Source organism: Antrostomus carolinensis, unplaced genomic scaffold (genome assembly GCF_000700745.2).
Source record: "Antrostomus carolinensis isolate BGI_N321 unplaced genomic scaffold, ASM70074v2 scaffold5522, whole genome shotgun sequence".
Taxonomy (NCBI): Eukaryota; Metazoa; Chordata; class Aves; order Caprimulgiformes; family Caprimulgidae; genus Antrostomus; species Antrostomus carolinensis.
The window spans coordinates 44,541-65,397 of NW_010297452.1; the positions used below are offsets into that span (position 1 = coordinate 44,541).

General features: G+C 38.4%; 1 protein-coding gene across 1 annotated transcript in view; it reads right to left on the minus strand.

The window, feature by feature from the left end:
• Positions 1-1,339: 1,339 nt before the first annotated feature.
• TRDMT1 (tRNA aspartic acid methyltransferase 1) overlaps positions 1,340-20,857 on the minus strand; it is a 21,255-nt gene continuing 1,737 nt past the window's right edge. The window contains exons 3-11 of the mRNA XM_029083526.1: positions 19,214-19,290; positions 17,651-17,722; positions 13,903-13,968; positions 12,325-12,394; positions 11,359-11,442; positions 10,492-10,862; positions 6,425-6,482; positions 5,389-5,518; positions 1,340-1,614 (exon numbers count right to left, since the gene is read on the minus strand). Of these exons, the coding sequence (XP_028939359.1) occupies positions 1,514-1,614; positions 5,389-5,518; positions 6,425-6,482; positions 10,492-10,862; positions 11,359-11,442; positions 12,325-12,394; positions 13,903-13,968; positions 17,651-17,722; positions 19,214-19,251 (990 nt within the window). The 5' untranslated portion in view covers positions 19,252-19,290 and the 3' untranslated portion in view covers positions 1,340-1,513. The remainder of the gene's footprint in view (positions 1,615-5,388; positions 5,519-6,424; positions 6,483-10,491; positions 10,863-11,358; positions 11,443-12,324; positions 12,395-13,902; positions 13,969-17,650; positions 17,723-19,213; positions 19,291-20,857) is intronic.

Consider the following 20,857-nt stretch of genomic DNA (forward strand, 5'->3'; position numbering starts at 1 on the left):
TTCCTAGTTTAATAGTTCAGAAGCAACATGCCAATCAAGACTAAAGAAGAAATATATGAAGAGTCAGCATAAGATAAAGTATGGCACAAAATAACAATACCAAGGTCATTTTCTTTTTCAGGAGCACTATGGCAGATGAGAATATCTGCAGTATCTCTAGAGCACATCTGTTCTCTACGGTCTTTAGTTCCTCCTGCATTACGAAGCCTAGATGCAATACAACATGACTGTTCCTATGTCATCCCCTAGGGAAAAAGAAAAAAACCAACAAACAACAAACAAACAAAACCCCACCCTAGTCTTTTTCAGGATTGGCAGTTTTGACAACTTTAATGCACAGGTACTATGATAAATCTATGAAATCCTTCAACTTGTGTGTGACACACCAGATCCCTAATGGATGCTTACTAGGTATCACCTCACCTCTTCCTCCTCGAGGCGTTTTTTCTCTAGATATCTATATAATATTACCTGCAGGGAAAAGTAACAAGTAGAACATGGCTTCTTTAAAAGGCTTTCAGTTTTCCCATAACTTTCTCTATTCTTTCAGAGACATGAAACTCACAAGACTTGATGATTAAGAAAACATTTGGCCCAGCTCTATGAGATGGTGTACAGCTGTGGCACTCTGGACAGCCAGATGCAGTGGTTTCACCCCAACACACACTCCTAACCCTAGTACTACTATCAAGTTTTGTGAAGAAATCTTCAGAAGAAGCCCATATAGTTTTTCTCCAGTTCTTACTTCACAGGAACCTAAACATGGAGCTTTTTAATTTTTGTCTTTTACGTGTAGGTCTTTGTTAAGGAGCAATGATCTTATCCTGAATAATTTAAGTGAGAACAAAAACAGTCAAGTTATTGTCAGAGCTGTAATAACCTTGAAATATTTTTATTCAGCTGCACCTAAACAAATCATTCCAGACAGATACAGTTCAGTTCCAGAACCTAGAAGTATTTAGAGAGGATTAGACAACCATAAGCTTCTTCTTAAAAATCATATACAAAATATTGAATTTAATACTTTACTTAGCTACAAAAATCACATCAAAATTTCAGATCACATATACAATAAATCTTTTCAGAACTGATCACTGATATTTACAGATGAAGACATTTTACATGTAGGACTTGGCCTCAGTACTTAATCAAAACAGCTTTTATATTTACAGTCTTTTATACTGTACTGAGAAGACAGTTTTATGGTGAGATAAAATAAAATGGTCTTATCCGTTTTCACTGAGGTATGTACAAATGCTGCTCTTTTGCAAACTGAAAAAGGAAATTTAAATAAAGCAATTAAGTCCTGGGAACCTCAATTTAAATAAAACACCTATACAGTATAAATCCACCATAAAAGTAAAGTATTAAAAATATATCAGAAGTGTTCAGTAAAACATCTGCACAGGTATTTTGGTAATCTGTGATTTTTGTTTAGCTGCCATCAGCTTTTTCTTCAAAGATGGAAGTATCTTCTGTCACAAGTCTGTACTCATCAGATTCAGGTTGTAAATTATCCAAGTAGAACAGAGATCAACTTTGCCACCACACGTACATTGAGGCTGTTTCCAAGAAGACGGTAGCATTGCTTTATTGTTACTTTGTCAGGAAAGCCTAAAACAAAAACATAGTGCATTAGTCTGGGTTTGTTCTTAGCTTTTAGTCTACTCCTTTTATCAGTGAACAGTTCTTAATGCAGTTACCACAGACTGCAGCAGGGTTCATCGCTCCCCCTAAAATTAACAAAGTTACAAAAATAATTCCTAACCAGTTGATTGGATTTGGATCAGTTCTTCCATTAGCAGTACTGCCATCTCTAAAGTTTAACAAGAAGCCTCAAAACATTACTCTTATGTAACTAATGCCGATGTACCTTCCCTTCATATAGCTCAAAACACCCAGCAACGTCAAGAAGGTGCAGTAGCACTTAAAACATTGCACAACCGCTACTCCAGAGAACATCCACAGAGGAACACGGCCACAGCAGAAAGAAAAAGTGATGATTCTGATGATTCTGACTAAGCTTTACATTTTACTTCTAATCTGAGTCCCTCCAACCTGTTGAGGTAAATCAAACAAGTCTCACAGTGCAATACACCACCGGGAGAGATTACGCTATGAGCAAGACTTATTCAGTGAGTGATGAAGCAACTGAACAATTTCCCATGTAATTCACTGCAAATGCATGCAGAAATACAAACATCATCTGAAATGTTCTCCACATGGTAAATGCATGGACTGGCAGAAAGAAGGGAGGCCCAGAAAAAACTACACTGGTCCAGGTATTGTGAAAGGGCTGTGTATTGAGCACACAAAGATGACCAAGATCCAAGAACGAAGAAGCTGCCAACAGCCAGCTAGTCTGCTGTAACTGTCCTTGCTTGCACTCTTAGCTTACCTTAGCTGTGAGCTAAAGAGCATTTGCTTCAACCTGAGTGAAAGATGAACACTGGTGATTCTACTGTTAGGGTCATTAGATAAGCTGCTGAAACTTGATTGCATTCAATTATTTGATCATTCCCTAAGAAGAAAACCTAACTTTGAGCCCAAGGTCATCACCAGCCAGATTAGCTTTGACACATAAACACACTGTGTGGGCAAGTAGTGATATGTACGTTCTGAAGTTTTCATAGCACTTCAGAAAAATCCTCGTCCAGGGATTGCTCAGGAGGGAACACAGTTGGACAGCTGCTGAGCCAAGGGTGGAAAGCTGAGGAGGAGGTGTCTGGGAGGAGTTGTTCCATCCTTTTCTGCCAGTTATTAATGCCTCAAATGTGGACTGCTTTGGTAAACACATCTTCTGCCAGCTCCATCCACTCTGCCCAGCTTCCTGGCACTCATATTTGAGCAACCGTTCTTCTCTTTGGAACAATCACTTGCACTCCCACACACAATTCCTTAGATGGAGTTTTCACAATAAATCACTGAATAAAGTACAGAATCTACACATTTTAAAAGAGTATATAAAAATAAACATATATTAATGCACACACACACTTGCACTTATAGCCCAAGAAGCTTATCTGAACCCTGAAAACTTCAGAGTTCTCCTTCTGCCTCTCGGCAAGTGAAAGCCTGAATTTATTTTCATAGTTCACTGTTTCCTTTATCCCAAGCCTCCTACGTCTGCCTGTTAACATTATCTTGCACCTTCTATCTTCTTGGCTTAAGAGCAGCCTGCATCAGAAGGACAGATTTAACAACTCATAGTACACTGATACTCGCTGCACAACTCTCACCATATCATTTAGGTCATGCATGCTACTTGATGATGGTGCAGTGTCGGCAACAGGCACTACCATATCGCGTTGGCTTTCCACTAGGCTGCCGTTAGTTTCCTAATGGCTTACATACACCACTAACAGGAGAAATGGAAAAGGCATCCTGACATCACCCTCATGAAAGCAGGTCACAGGTGCAAGCATGCTCGGATCACTTTTAATGAGATTGCTGTGGGACCCACAGCAGCAGTATTTCACTGGCCTATAGTGCAATTACTATTTATACTTTTAGATGTTAGAAGCACAAATAAATCTGTTAAGAACGAACAATGATTTTAACTCTGGATCTCACATATTGGAAAAGGCCATCAATTTGTTAAAATATAGAACCATTTAAACATAATCAGGTTTCTTCTGATAATACTGTAGCTGCAGATAGTAACAGCATCTGTTACAAAGCTTCCTGAGATTCCCTCATTTTCAGCTTATAGTTTCCTCGTTCTTTAGCTTCTTGGACCCACAACATATTTGCAGTGGGTACATCTCCAGGCTTTCTGTTGTTGAGAATTTCAGACCAAATGTTGCTGTCACTACAGAACACAGGAACAGAGAAATTATAGCACATTTCCCTCTGAAAATACCGCACTTCACAGTAATTACTTTAAATTTAACATAGGAGAAATGCTGTCAGGGAAACACTCTTTGTCGTAGCTGTAAATATAGCAACTTTCAAAAAACCCCATAGCTTGCAAATCCTCAAAAGAAACTTATAGCACCCAAATTCACCAGAGATTTCAATCAATGTAGAGCTGAGTAACACCCTTTTTTAAGTACAAATGTCTTAGATTTAACACAAAGGAAAGACATGTCAGACTTGTGACTCAGTGCAGTGGGAAAAGCTTGTTCTGCCTATGAATCAGGAGAATATGTGAGAGGAAGCCACTGCTGGATTAAAGAGGCTTGTTTCATGTGTAGTGGAAGTTGGAAAAGTAGTATAGCGAAGCAGGGAACGGTAAGAACTGTAAAGAAGGTCCTGTGATTAAGGCAGAAGAGTACTGCACTCTGAGAGGTGGAATCTGTCCCTGTCCCTCCCTCCACAGTTCCCAGGTGACAAAGACAAGTTTGCTAAATGAGCACTTCATAGATGGTGACAACCTGGATGCTCCTCAAATTGAGAAGCCTGACTTGTTTTGAGAGTTCAGTTCTGGTTTGCAAAAAATTTGAAGCTCACAGTTGTCTCTGAAAACAAGCTCTGAACAGAGACAGCATGGTACCATTCCACACACTCTGAAATAGTAAAGGTCAGGTCTTGCAAATTGATCACCCTAAATTAATGGAGTCTTCCAAACATAAATGTCTCCATTGTCTCAGTTCTCTCTCTGTAAAATACAAGCAATATTAACCCTACTACAACTCTCAGTGATGTTGCAAAGACAACACAGAAACACAAGCTGTATTAAAAAAAAAAAAAAAAAGAAAAGATAAAATGGCAATTCTGTGCTCAAAAGTGAACTTGAACAGCATGATAAACCTATACAAGCCCAACCCAGGGCTGTTTAGCTTAGGTTTTTTTACATCAGCCTCCATCAATATGGAACAAAGCTGTGTTAAGTAAGAAAAAGGCTGTCTGCAAAAAGAACAAATCTATTAAAGAAGAGAGGCTATGAAAGATCATTAACTGACAAGTTTGGTTACTCCTGCACAAAGGAGTATCTGCTGAAATTCCCTTTCTGTCAGCAGCTGCAAATGTGTGGAAGGGAGAAAGCAAGCAGCTCAAACACTGAGAACCACTAACAGATCTCCTCAACCGGCAGGACATGTTGACTTACCACAGTTGTGAGTAATGTTGGCTGCTGAATAAATAGTTTCAGCTTTAAACAAAGGTATTCCTTCATTGCCATTCAGTAACAGAGCATTTCTCATGCTGAAACTTTTTTCTTAGTTTATGAAGATAAACCTAACCACAGAAGCTGGCTCTTATAAAATACAAAAAATCAGTGGAAATTCAGAGAAATTCAGAGTTACGCAAATAACAAGAATCAATCATAAGAACCGAGTGGCTTGAAAAAAAAAAAGCAAAATAAAAAGCATGGATTAGTCCCCAGTAAAAAGACACCATTGGCATTTCTGAAGAATGATGTAGAAATGTGTAGGCTGTAGCACATACCAAATTCCAGAGGGAATCCATGAAGATTTGCTATTTCTCTTGGGGTGAAGTACCTCAGTTTTAGCGTTGACAATTTCGTAAGCTTCTCTTCTTCTGGTAACACCTCAATGTGTTTAAATACTGATTCAAGCTATGAAGAATATTCAAACCAACACAAATCACCAATGCAGGCCAAACACTCACATCTTAACAGAATAATGATGTGATTATCACAGTGCCTGAGACAATATCCCATTTTGCTTGAAAGGATGATTTCTGTTTTTGCAGCCAATATCTCAACACATGGACTTGCAAGAAAGAAATCAATGTTGCTATGAGGACATTCATCATTTCTTCCTCCAATTATAAGCTATACCAATACTTAATGAAGCAATCAAAGAACTGTAAACATTTGTTAATGACAGGATAGTGACTTATAAATATATATCCATAGCAGATCAGCCACACAAATTAGGCTGTATAGATGCAGCTGTTTTAATACATTTGCTTTGAGATTATCCTGAATTGCAAAGCTGCGATCCAATTATGCTTAGAAATGCCACATCATATTAGTGAACAGCACAGAAGTGCAAGAGAAGGTGCTTGTGTACAAAACAGGCTTTGTGAAAAGCGTCTTTGAATGATGATTCACTGATACATTTATTTTTATCTTCCCCAATGCCAAAATACCACTTTATGGTGAACTTAATACTAACACTGTGTACAAAAAATGGCCCTAAATTCACAACACTGTACTGTACTTTATCCATACAATTAGTCATTTTTAATGTTTTCACATAGCCCTGTGAATCCTCTGTATGACACTACAGATAATAAAACAATAGCAACTCATACTCTCCACAGAGAGAGGCACACATGTAATTTTGATTTAAATAAGCTATTTAGGAATACAAAGTAAATAATTTGGAAACTCAGTTGCCAAATAATGTAGTTTTAAAAGATTTTTGTTATAATATTCAGAAGAACAAAGTAGAAGACAAAAAAACCCCAAGTTTTAAACCAGGTCATTCTCACATGTTAATCTACACGCTCTTACCTGTACATCGACTGCTGTCTGCAGAACTGAGCCTGTCCCTTCTACATAGTGTCCATACCTTAACAACAACAATAACAATCTTAAATTAGTATCTTGATCAGACCTCATAGTACTGACAACTGCAAAGATTCAAGGAGGTTACTTAGGTTCCTTTGCTTTGATCAGCAAACAGCCTCCTAGATAGATAAAGCAAAAGGCCTTGTTATTAACAATGCTAACCCTTGGAGTGCAGCAGCCTCTGAACCTGCTCTCCAGGGATGAGTCTGCAATCAATGCACAAGGGTTTATCCACACTAATGCCTTATATAAGGCAACCAGGAAACTACACAAAGCCAAGGAATTCAGGCACAGCATCATCAGAAAGGGCCATCTGCACTGCACAAACCAGTTGTGCATTAAGGCAAAATGTGTTAAAGGCCAAATGGCCCTTGGGGTTCAATAGGCTCTCCATATTCAAAGGAGGACCGTTACTGCGAGACTCCAGCTTTTACATCAATCCATTAGGAACAAAGTGGTTCAGTCAGGTTCAACTTCTGGTTGCTTGTGGATTTTTGACAGCGGGGAGGGATGGAGGCTGGCCAGGCATCTATGCAGAGCAGTAGAAGAAATAAAGAAAGAAGAAGAAGAAAGAAACAAAGAAAAAAATGAAATCCAACTAAAAAGTAAGCAAACTTACATTCTAAAACCATACAAATGTTTTTTTGGATGTTTTGTGGTTGACTGCATAACATATTTCCTCTGTAGTCTCTTCCAGTCTATCATTTAAATATAATTATGGGCTTTCAGAAACATGCTCTGCTGGTCTAACTGTGATAGTATTTGAATGTCCTGAACAGAAAGAGACTGAGTCAAGACAACAGATGGCTTTTGCACAGTGGAAGAACTTCAGAAGATCCCCTGCATTAGAGGGATGTGGTCTGCATCAACCATTAACAGATACTATTCTCTAGTTTTATCCACACATCTGTAAAGACAATTATAAAGGTCTTTTGCTCCAACAATTTTTATTTCAAGCCTTTCTAGTTCCACAATGAATAAAGGAATAGTCTCCTTTCAGCACAGACACAATGACCTAGCCTGGCTAAATCCTGAGAATTTCTTCTTCAGCTGGAAAAGTTCATGAGTAGTTCTGCCAACATGAATGAGAGCAACACTCAGTTTAAAATAAAGTGCTTGAAAATCTTCCTTAGGATCAGAACAATAGGCCCTAAACACTGATGCAGATTAAAACCACATGGTAGCTAATTGTGTTGTAAATACATCACCTTTAATTGGTTAGTTGCATTTTGAAAATGCAACAAGTTTAACAACAAAACACACATAGCACTGAGGAATCTTGACCATCTTATATAGCATCTGATGGTATTTCAGATGGATGTATCTGAGCCAAAATAAATAAATGAGGATAAATTTAAAGTGGTATTTTAGAGGGGTTTTTGGGGAAAAGAATCTTTTAATAGGAACCATGTAATTTAAAATACTCCAGTTTAAATAACTGGTACTAGAGTACAGAACTCCTGACAAAAAAAATCCAGTTGGTGTCAAAGTGATTTGGGGGTCAGGGTGTGCGTGGTGGTTTTTTGACACAAATATGGGCAGATGGCCAATGTTAGCTGGACTGTTATTATTACTGCAGCTGCTGACTACAGAAAAATTAACATTCCCATCTTAGACTCAGAACATAATTAAAGATGGGAATTTTTGCCACAGTAAAAAATTATGCATTGATTTTCTGACTTTTCATTCCCAGTTATAATGAAAGAGCCTGGCTTAAGAAATTACAGTCTTCAATTTTCATTCCCCCCCCCTCTATTTCTGTAAGCTTTCAAAAAAAACCTTTTAATTTCATACATGTCATATATTATTTGGGGGTGTATTGTGTCCTATATTATGACTAACAAAAACGTAGTTTCCACAATGCTAGAGAGAGTTTCTGTAACTAATATTACACTACTGTAGAAGGTACTGTTGCTTCTCTTCTCAATAGCATATCAAGAATTTACAAGTCCAGAATGATTATATCTAGAGTCCTGTTCATTTGCCCTGTCCTTTAAAACAGATAATTTCTTCTCACAACTTCAGTCAACACAAACATACTGCTAGGAGAAGCTGTGGCATTTGTAGTCTCAAGGAACTCAGCAATCATTTTCCAATTGCCTACAAGTCCAAGGTTAGAAGGGAACACAAGATCATCTGCTCGATCTCTCATGCATCACAGGCTGTTACATTTTGCCCTGTATTACACCAAAGCCTTTCAGAAGACATACTGGCATGACAAAGGCAGAAACATGATGAAATATCGGTGTTTGAGGATCCTGAATTAGCAAGGACTGGAGAAGGCATACCTGGATTACCCTCATCACACAAACCTTGCTGGAAATATCTGAAGACCAACCAGAACTGAGGGAAATTTTTCTCCCAGTCTCAAAGCTGATGATCAGTATGACTTGTAAGAAAGACACTAGACAGGCATCTCAGCAGAGGGATTCTCTGTACTACTTGGAGTGCTGTTCTGCTCCATTCAGGATTCTCATTCCTAAATCTCACACTTCGGAGAAACATAAAAACAGAACTCCTAGAACACATGCAGCAGCATCTTATGCTTGGCCTCAGAAAAGGACCTAGATGAAGCCTGAGATGTAATTATAATCTTTCTCTTAATGCAGAGCTGTAAATTATATGACCACATTAAGAACCATGCTGGAAACCTTCCTTCCCAAAGGCTCTTAAAAATGGGAACAAAGACAGTAAATCAGATCCTACATTTTGAGCCAAGAAGAACTACCACAGCTATCTGGCGTGGCTCCTTCCACGACAGCAGAAGGGCAACAGTCACGTTCCATGTCAGATTTCCCACCACTACATTAAGACTTTATATTAACTACTCAGGAGCCTCCTCCAGTGTGATTTTGATAAACATGACCACAAACTACCATAACGTATTCTAGTAAAACCACAAGTGGACGATTTACTTTTGATGACATTTAAAGCATCCATGAGAGACACAAGAGATCATTCTGGCCTCAGGTTTTTATTTGACTATTCTAGTTAAGGAACAGATCCCACGAGATGCTGACTCCTCCATAACTCAAAAGAATGAGGGCACAAAAGGCATTTGTCAATGAGAGCTGGGGAAGGGCTTTCCTGATGCACAAATTTTGAACTTTTTAAATTCTTTCTCTTCTCAGATTTTTTATTATCAAAAAGCTGAAATCACAAAAAATACAGGAACTCTGTCAATCTTGCAGTCTAATTTCTACTAATTGAAAAAAAAATATAATTAGCTTTAACTCATCGACTAAGCCATTTTGTTGAAACATTCAGAAAATTAAAAAAAAAAAACAACCTAATTTACAAAATGCCCCGATATTAACATTTCTCACAAACTTCCAGGCTCCAACTGGCATTTTCCAATACAAATGGATTCAGTGCAAAAGCTCCTGACCAGTTGTCCATGGGGTTTCAGAATACTCAACAGCCTCCAGCAGTCAAATTTAAAATTGCAAAGTACAAATCAGAAAACCACCAGACAGAAAAGTCCTGATGCACTGATGTTCTGCTCCATCAAATATGATTTGAAATGCAGCAATCTAACTGGTTTTATGACATGTGGCCCATCTACAGCTGTTCTGACCTACACAGCTGAAAAATCCAAGAAATCAATAAAATGTACCGTGGAGACAGTTTTAATGAGTAATGGATCTGTCATGCACGACACTTTGTAACTTCATTGAGCAATACAAAAAAATTCATTAATGAATCAGTACTATACCAGTCTATTGGAACCATATTTCCACAGGGGTAATTAAGCTTCTGTGAAGGTCAACAACAAATGGCACTGTCTTTTGTGAATGCTTTTTTGGAGTGGGCACATGATGTTCTGCCAGACAGCTTCTCATGCTGGCATTCCACAGGACCAGGAAGCACACTATATAAGGAGATTTTTTTTTCCAGAAGCCTGGGGTTTTTTTGGATGAAACTGCCTTCCTTGTTTTTACAGTAGGTAAGCAAAAACACACTTAAAATTTCAGGACATGATTCAGCAAGACATTTCATTTGCAACTTACCCTTTGGTAAAGCACGTGGATCTCCGGCAGGTGGGTTTAACAATGTCTAACAAGAAAGCATAGCGCAATAAGGACTTTGGTGGTAAGAAATACCGACTCATTTCTTCATTCTCCTCTTCCAAGAAATCTTTCAGCATTTGAATAGAGGAATCATTGTTCTGATCATGCTTCCTTTCCATTTCTTCTACTGTTTCGAGCTTAAAAAGAAAAGCCCCTTTTGGTAATCTCTTCTTGCTGCTGCCATCAGGACCAATGTTTGGATCCAGATTCTTCTCTTCAGAAGACAAGGAAGAACTAGCTTCACCCACTTTGTCAGCAACTTTGTCTGTGAATAAGTCTTCCAGATCCTGATCTGGGAATCTTGTCAAAATCTAGGAACAAATTGTGAGAAAAAAATTAAAGAACTGCATTCGATAAACAACTTGACAGCAGACTGCAGTGAGTAAGAATTCTTTCAGAGATGCTCAGAATAAAGCAAGTAACAATTCAATGTTATTTTCACAGAGATTTCAAAAAATGTTAGCATCAAGATTTGCTGACCTACCAGCAATGACATCAGGAACAACCTTAAATAATTGCCTTTGCAAAAAGACCTTTCTAAGTGTGTGAAAAAGGTAGCAGAATGCATTGCCTTCTAGCCCCCTATCACCTACTGTCCCCCAACTTCTTAAAGCCATCTAAGCCACTGGCATGCATTTCAGTCCTTAGAAAACTCAGTATCCAGGCTGAAAAAGAGAGACAGAATTTAACTTTTCTGTTGGTATCACTTAACCCTCTCTCCATTCATCAACACACACCACTAAACTGAAAATTTAATGTTCAATCCCCATGAAACAAAGCAAATTCCAGTAACACTAATAGACTCACCTGACCAGGAGCTTGAAAGGAAAACGGTTCTTGGTGACGCTTTGCAATTAGAAAATATCGCAGCCTAGAATTGGGAATGCCAAGCTGTAAGCAAAATCCACAAGCCTTTAGTCCATGTGATAAAGAGGGAAAAAGTGGTTTATAGCTTCATACAAGTTATCTACCACTACATACAGCAATAGAACTATGCTACACTAATATAAACACTGAACACATATCTCCCATGCCTAGGTATTTTCAAGGAAAAAAGTGGACCGTTATTCTTTGTACCTCATGATTTTTACTATCTCTGTAAAGGAACAGGAATGTAAACAAACTTTTATGTGAGGTAAGAAGAACAATGGCATGCATCACAATTTCTTCGGACAGGCACTACCAGTTTTCTATTAAAAAAGCAAAAAGGCATGTCCTTGCCTTTTTTAACGAGGAATTATAAGACATCTAACAATGAAACAAATGCACCACAACTGGTTTTCAAGCCTCCCTCTATCAGTTTCTCTCAGATATATACAGTACTTCACTGATTCCATTTAGTCTTGTACAATTTGACATCTCACTCAACTCTTTTTTCAGTTGCCAGGGAAACATGCAAACAAAGCCCCTCCTCCCACAAATGACACAGTCACATTTTCTGTGCCGGGAAATTCACAGGCATCAGCACTTCTGAAGCAATGAGGCTCCTGCAGGGAAAACCACCTTCCTAGTCGTGGTGTAAATTCATGTCTTCTTGAAAAGTATCAAACAGAAGCAAAGCAATATGGGACTAGGATCTGAACAATAACAGCAGTGCAATTATGCCAATATACTGATGAAAAATCAGAAGTCATGCCAGATGGCTTTCTCTTTCAGAAGAATATTTTCAGCTCTGGGCATGACTCTTTTCTAAGTCAATAAATTGTTTTCAGATGTTCTTGGGCTCAGTGCAGTTTGAACAGCTAAATAGTTTTAGAGGAATTTAGTACTCACACAGGTTGGAGACAAGAGAAATTCTTGATATTTAAATCCACATATTTCTAGTGTTCGCAGAAGTTCATTTCTGGCAGTGAAAAGAATCAAAAAGCAATTACTCCTTTCAAACATTATTTAGGTGCTTTTTTATCCCAAATAAAAACACATTAAATGCAACACCTTAGCTACCAAGACATTCACCATATTCAATAAAAGAACTGGACAGAGAATTACAGATACAAAGTCATCCATTTCTGAACTTGAGGAAACAACAAAGTTTAGTGTTACTGTAGCCAAAAATGAGTATTACACAGTCACAGGTATCTCAGACCTACTTTGGCGCAAACACCCTTTCAAAAAAATCTCAAGGAGAGTACTTATAATGTGTCAACAAGGAAAATAAGCAAAGGGCAAGACATTCTCTTTATTGTGAATTATAAAACAGGAGATTAAAGCCACTAGAAATAGCTTACTACTTCCCTCTGTTCACATACATGGCATCAGCTAAGCCTAACAAAAGGGCTAACCCAAGGGATGGCAAAAATTGGCGGCTTTGATTATAAAGTACAGTCCTACCTCACTGTTATTAACAAGGGAAAATCACTGAAATGGAAATCTTAAAGACTTGTCTTTTCTATTCCATGCAGATTGCACTAGGCTGGAACGATACAAAAAGCAGGAGCTGTGACCTGTACCTGGCACTGCATGTGACGCTGCATCCCCCGTGTAAGAGACAGCAAGCGTTCTGTTTGGGGCATTTTCTGAGCTACAACTTGTTCCAAACACTGGCCAGTAAGGTACAGTCTGTGAAATCACAGGGTCCACAGCAGCAGCCTGCACCTCCAACAAAGTGCTCGAGCGTTCACAGAGGACTGCTGCACGCTCAACCAGTGACAGAGCCGAACATGCCTCCCAGCTGCCTGCCACTTTCATCACAGGGCATGATATGCAGGGTGACTGCTCTCTTGGTGCTTTAAGGAATGCTATGCAAAGATCCTACTCTATTCCCAGCAAGAACTGAGAAGGAAGACCACAACCTCCTGCTTTACCCACAAGACAGGAGAATGCTTCTGCTGTCACTAGGTAACCTTACAGACAACTTTCCACATTTCAAAGATTAGACAGCCTTCATACTAAATCTCTGGACCATCTGATGGCAATCTTGAAACAGTGATAATCTACTATCAAAGGTACTGAAGAAAGCCTCTATACTGTACTGTGATCTTAACACAAGATACCATGAGCTCCTGTCATGGATAAAAACCCAAAACCCCTGAGTGCTATACATATTGTTATTTTTTTTAATTAATATTAACCCTTTCTAAAGGACACAGGGTCATCGAATAAAGTCAATGGAGTCAACTTGTTATAGTATATTTTATCTGCTTAGAGAAATAAATAGTTTTTTAGTAAGTTCCTTTCACAACCTAAGATTTTAATTCCTAAATTAAACCAGTATTTTTAGCCCACAGCTGCCAGCTGTCCCATCTCACTCTATTCTGTTAACTGAAATTCTAGGAAACAAAAATCCTGCCTTCCCCTTCTAAAGAAAATGTCCTTTATTAAAAAATAAAACCTGCATAAGTTAGACTTTACCTTGCAGAAGAGGATTCAAATCCCTTAACATTTTCTAAAAGTAGGTATTTTGGAAGCTTCTGGAGCCTACAAGGAAAAAAAATGAAGGATTAACAAATCAGAGTAACAAGAGGTAAGCTACATTATATTCATCCACAGACTTGTTTAGCTACAAGATAAAAGTATTTCCACATTATGGTAGTTGTTTAAGTTTAGCACCCTCAAAATAATGCACCTCAACTTTCAACAAATCAGTCCCAATTGAAATGAAAATGTGGACTGCTGGTAATTATAAAAACCAACAAAATCTACTTATGTTCAGATGGGCTGCTGTAACCTCCTGTACCCCACACATGTACTTCTGAAAATGCTTACCACTGTTCATTTCCTAAAGCATCCTATTATTAGTCCACAGACTGAATTTGTAATAGGAAAGATAACTGCCAGGAGAAAAAAAGATCATGATTTAACCATGGAACTGAAAACTTTTGTTTGAAAGTGCTTAAACCCAAAATCAATGTCAAAATGTCACATCAACTTTAGTGATAACACATCAGAACCAGCATTCATCTAACTGCTTTAAGAAATACAACGTTTAGAGCTCAAACTGTAGATATTAACAATCTTCTGTAGTTAACTTTTTCATTTTGATGGGGGAAAGCAAAGGAGGTGCCTGAGTTTTAGCAAGATCAGTGCCTGTCTGGAAACAGGCTCATTCCAAAAACAGCGTATTAAATCTCAGGAGAAAGGAACATGCCCAAGCTGTGCCAGGGACCATTCGAACAATTTAGAAGCGTACACAATTCAGATTCACATCTCTGGGAACATTCACCAGGTACTGATTAATTCTGAAATAAGGCTAATGTAGATGTACTATGTCTGTCACACACTGGGATCTCACAACAGTGTATAGAAACAGGATACTAACGCCACCAGAGAGACAGCAGTTCCTTGCTTACTTGAGTCAGTGACTTTGGACTTAAACTGGTACAAATGAGAGCAGAATTTGTTTTAGCACACTCTTAACTACCATAATTTACAGACATTCACATGAAGAATTAAAGAACTAACACACTTCACAAGAAACTAGAAAATGTACAAGACACTACATCAAATTTAAAAATACTAAAAATAACAGTGAAAATAATACTAAACTGAAAAAAGCAGCAGCAAACTCTGCAGAGGAATGAAGAATATATCTGTTGGTATGTTTACCCATACTCAACATCATCATCACCTGCTGTGAAACGTAAAGTAACAAATCCAGAGCACAGCCTGAAATGCAAGAGTTCATACAGGATCAACAGAACACAAGACAAGCAATCACTATACAAAGAGTATGTGTTAAGTACTTGGCAGGTATTAACAGTACAAACATGTCTGTAAAAGTAGCACTTTGACATCTTGGTATTAGATTTCCATGGGTTACAGTTTGGGCACGATAAACCTGACCACTCAGGTCAGACTTTGTTTGCTGGCTGGGTGTTCCAAGGATTTCCCAGGTCCTTCCAGATCCTGAAATTGTCCTTTCCATATCCCTAGTATTTGTCTTCCCAGGCTATCTCTGAGGCTCATTCCAGTGACATTTCATTATAAAAGGCTGAACACAAGGTAGGAACAGCCAAGAGATAAGAAATTATTTTAGTTTCCATAAACTGAATGCATGCCGTACCAATTTAGGATGCAAAGTGGTAATTCCTATATTAAGAATTTCCCTTTTTTGGGCTGAAATACTCCATACTCAATGTCTGGCAAACATGTCATATCCAAAAAATACACAAACACTATCTCAGTAAAACATAAATCTATTGGAAGCGAGAAACTGCAGAAGCCACCATATTACAGACTGCTTACAGTAAATACTGCCTCAAGAAACAACCTGCCCAAGGAAGATAAGGGACATCAGCAGGGTGTCATGGGGTATTGAGATAAAGTGCCACAGCCAAGCCCAGCTCCTTTGCATCGTCCTGACGAAAAACATATGTCCTGCAGTGTCTAAAGCTTTGGTTTTGTGAAGGAAAAGCTTTTGTCCTTTATCAAGCTAAGCCCATGGCAACCAGGAAGCAACATTTCCATATTAATGCAAAACACTGTCCCAAAAGCAGCCATTCTCTTAACTGTGTCTCACTTTAATGGAAAGGAATACTGAGGTCAGGATTCCCTTAAGGATAAGGAAGGTGCTATTATTCTGACAAATTATTAACTTACACACTATCTGCTGTTTTTAATTTATCATTTTAAAACATCAGTCTGGAGGACTGAGTTACATTCCTTGTTCCAGAAAAGAATTCCTTTGCAACTTCTGGAAACCCACGTTATCTCCCTATTTTTGTGTCTCTTCTAGAAGCAAGCAAATGATAATAATCTTTCTTTTTACCTATTAATTGTCTAACTTACTAGCCTACAGAAGCTGCATTGTGTTCTGTTTCGTGTTTTCTGCCACAGGTGATCCCAGCCAAGCCACTCAGCCCTTCAGTGTCTGTGCTCTCTGTCTGCTGATGACAAGGGCAAAGAGGTAGTCCCATTTAACATTGCTGGCTGCAAAAAAGTTGTTTCTGGAAGAAGCGTAGAGACCCTTTTCTCCCATTGTTAACAGCAGTTAGAAAGAAAGGCTGTTGTTGGTACCAGTTTCCTTCTGTGCAGAAAGCATTCATTTAAAGAAACAAACAAACGCAAGAGACAGCCAGTGTTTCTGTCCTCCGCCAATTCTGAGAGCCAGATTAACCAATAAAGGAATATATAGAGAACAGCTGTCTCAGCCGGCAGCAGAAGCAGGACTGCCAGGAATGGTGTCTGGCAGACTGTAACTGATGCAGATTCTCAGGCTCAAGCCAACTGGTGCCCAATGGACACTTCAGTCCCAAAGCAAAGATTTCTGCTGAATAATCTCCCTGAGCAGCTGCTTGCTCCAGTTCCCCAGGAAGGGTTCTTACAGTGCTGTGCATCTCTTCCCAAAAAAGAATACACGTATTACTTAGAGCTGATTTTTAACACTCTTGATAAGAACAATTTAGGTTAGCAAAAACCATTTTGTTTGGATTTACTGTTTCAAAATAAATAATACAAATACATATGGCTATTTTATCGGGAACTAGGTCTGACCAGGCAAAAATGATAGATCAATACAAAGACAAGGGCACCGTTCAGACAATGCAGTGCTATTTGAATTCTTCAGTACTACTACTCAAAACAAGAGATTGTACTACAAACCAAAAATATACAGTCTGCCCCAAGACACCTAGAATCAGCACCAAAAAGACAGAATAGCCACTTTAAGAAATAAAGGAAGGGGATGGAAGATTTATCACATTGTGCAGTGAATAATATATTTAAACAAACTTTCAAATGTTACCTATTCAGAAGGTGACTAAATGCTTAATCAAAGCTTTTCAATCTGGTATTTCAAACAATTTTCAGGTTTCCACAATGCCCATTAGCAAACTATTATATTACCTACTCCCAGTTCTACATAAAGTCAGTGCAACTTTGAACTGAAAATAAATAATGATATATACACAGTTTAAACAGACACACAACAAAAAGAAAACCAAATAATGAAAGCATATACAGTAACTATGAGATGATAACAACATTAGTAAAATCCAAGTATTTGTAAGTTACAAATGATCATGTGAAAACAAACAAGTAATAGAACTTAATATTAGTAGTATCCCAGTAAAATATTATAGATTACTTGTCCTGATGAAATATAAAAGACCTACTTAGTTACAACAGAGGCTTAAGAACTGACGTAGACGTTAATTTATACCTTGGGAGAATATCAAGGATATAGAGAAAGCTCTTTGTCCGTGGATCGGATACATCACCTTGCAGGCCAATTCTAAGAAAGAATAAAGAGACATCTATATAATACTCGGAGCAGACTGACATTTGACACATTTTTTTTCCACAGAACACTGGCACGTCTTGCTTTGAGTTTCCAAAAGAGATTCTGTAAAAGCACAGTGTACAGACATGAGGACCTGCTCACAGATGCAGTGTCCTCAGAAATGCTCTAAAGGATGGAAGTCTGCCTCTGGAATCCTTCAGCTCACAGTGAGGTTAAAATTGAAGTGTTCAGTAATGAAATCCACTCCCCAGTCTGCAAAGCATTTAGCATTCTGGTCTTGTCCAGCAAACCCCTTGAACATACTTGGCTCTGAAAGAACAAAAAATCCCCACTGGGTTCCTGGGAATACCCTGCTATTTTATACTGAATATATTAAATTATTTCTATGAATTGAAGCCTCAGTGCTCACCATTTTGCAGGACTGAGTCTCATGTGAATAACTTCTTAACCAACTTTGTAACATTAAACTGGACAGCTCATGTAGGGTATAAAAATGATAACATAATATAATGATTCCAGGTTTGTGTTCCTCTAACTTACACCTGCATTAGCTCTTAAAGAAGAATAAAGCCTTGGTAGAAGAGCTTTAGCATGTCTCTAAATTATTTTACTCATACATAGATTTTTCTTTTCACTGTATTATTATTAAAAAAAAAAAAAAAAAAAGATTCCTATATACATAACAGGTTTGCACAAATACATTTTTATAGATCAGCACCACTTTGGAGGTATTTCTTTTTAATCTTAGAGCATTCAATGAGATACATTTTCTTACACAAGTCATTTCATCACCATTAACAGACTTTTTCAAGAAGCTACCACGTTGCATGAGTCCAGTTTCTAGAATCTTACCTCCACTGGTTATTGCTGTCAAACAATATGAATTTGAAACTAATCTGCCAAATAACATCTCAGTAAGTTCAGTTCCTAATCAGCAAGATAGTCCTCTATATCATCCACAAAATACTTTCAAAGCCATTATCCTCCTAGTCTTGGCTAAAATGGAAATATTCCTCAGAATAAACTATTAGCGTGCATGTGCAATTTTCAAAGTAAAAATAAAAGCAGATTACACTCTTAGTCTCAGGAAAAAGTGAGAAATTTCAATCCTCCTTCTGGACTTGCCCCAGGAAAAGATTAGACTGATATGTAAAGGGAAAGGAAGCACTCCTAAATAGCAAAATCTTTGAATTTCATTGTTAGAGGAACAATACAGTATGCAAAATAGGTGTTATAAGAAGCTTACTTAATTTAAACGTAATTCAAATATATATTACAAGAAATGTGATCAATAATTAAGCCTTTAATTGCTGCATTTCTTCCACTTCAGTAAATGTCATGGTGATCAGAGCTACAACATTTTTGCTTAGGAAGAGAAAGATACACAGATGAACCACACACAGTGTCACTCCTGAAAGCATTTATCCTTTAACAGTACATACTGTAATAACTGCACTTTTCTCCAAAGTGTGCTGTATCTACCTTGTAAATGGCTGACAGGGAGGACTCATCAAAATCATATCAAAAGATAATCTGTCAAATTCTTTCAGTGTTATGCCCTGAATAAGAAAAAAATAAAAAAAAAAAGATGAATGTTGAGTGTTGTAAACTGTATGAAACTCTCAAGTCATCTTTCAGATCAAACTATCCGACTTCTACTATATGCTTCATCTAGCAAAAAACTCCCTAATCTCCCATTTGACCTAATAACTTCTCTCTTTTCTACCTTGGCAAACCATACAATGCAAATATGCATTAATTACTTCGAATATGAATCAAGAACACTAATGATGTTACCATCCATACATAATCTTGAGGTTTTTATCTGCTCGTTCTTTCAGAAGAGGTGTCTAGTGGTTCTTTCAGCAGATCACATCAAAATACTGACTAGTTATTTCTCCCCATCCCTCCTCCAAATAAAGTATCATTATTCAGATATGAAGTCTTTGTTCACCAAAACCAGTATTAACATACTCAAAACAGGTGAAAAAAATATTAGATCTTCTTGAAACACAAAATATCTGAACATAAAAGTAGCTCAAGTGTTAACATAACAATTTTTACAGGTCTAAACTATGGCGTTTAACTCTCAGGAGCTCACTACCAACGCATCCTGTAGTTTACTTCATTCTAGCTTTTGCCCAGTAAAAATCCCTCAAAGATATAATATGGCTGAAAACTTGACTCTGCGAAAATATTTCTGTTTAGAGAAGAAAGAATTAGGTTTGTGGCTTTAATTACAGTCAGAAGCTCCTCTAGACAAAATTTTAACCAACACTAGAAGGACAACATATTAAGGGGCCAACAGGAAAGAAGGATAATGATCAAGTAACTATGAGCTGGACAAATAAATCACTGCCTTACATATTTTGAGGAATATCTGTAGAGCAAATGTAACTTAACTGCCTGTGGTGGGTTAACCCTGGCTGGATGCCAGGTGCCCATCAAATCTGCTCTATCTCTCCCCTCCTCAGTTGGACAGAGGAGAGAAAATATAATGGAAGTCTCGTGGGTCAAGATAAGGACAGAGAGAGATCACTCACCAATTACTAGCACGGGCAAAACAGACTCAACTTGGGGGAAATTAATTTAATTTATTACCAATCAAATCAGAGGAAGACACTGAGAAACAAAATCAAATCTTAAACACCTCCCCCAACCCCTCCCTTCTTCCTAGGCTTAACTCCACTCCTGATTTTCTCTATCTCCACCTCCTCCCCCCAGTGACACAGGGGGACAGAGAATAGGGGTTGGGGTCAGTTCCGCACACGTTGTTTCTGCTTCTTCCTCCTCAGGGGGAGGACTCCTTCCCCCGCACCAGCGTGGGGTCCCTCTCATAGGAGACAGTCCTCCACAAACTTCTCCAACGTGAGTCCTTCCCATGACTGACAGCTCTTCTCAAACTGCTCCAGTGTGGGTCCTTTCCATGGGGTGCAGTCCTTCAGGGACAGACTGCTCCAGCGCGGGTCCCCCACGGGGTCACAAGTCCTGCCAGCAAACCTGCTCCAGCGTGGGCTCCTCTCTCCATGGGGCCACAGGTCCTGACAGGAACCTGCTCTAGCGTGGGCTTCCCACGGGGTCACAGCCTCCTTCAGGCCTCCACCTGCTCCAGCGTGGGGTCCTCCA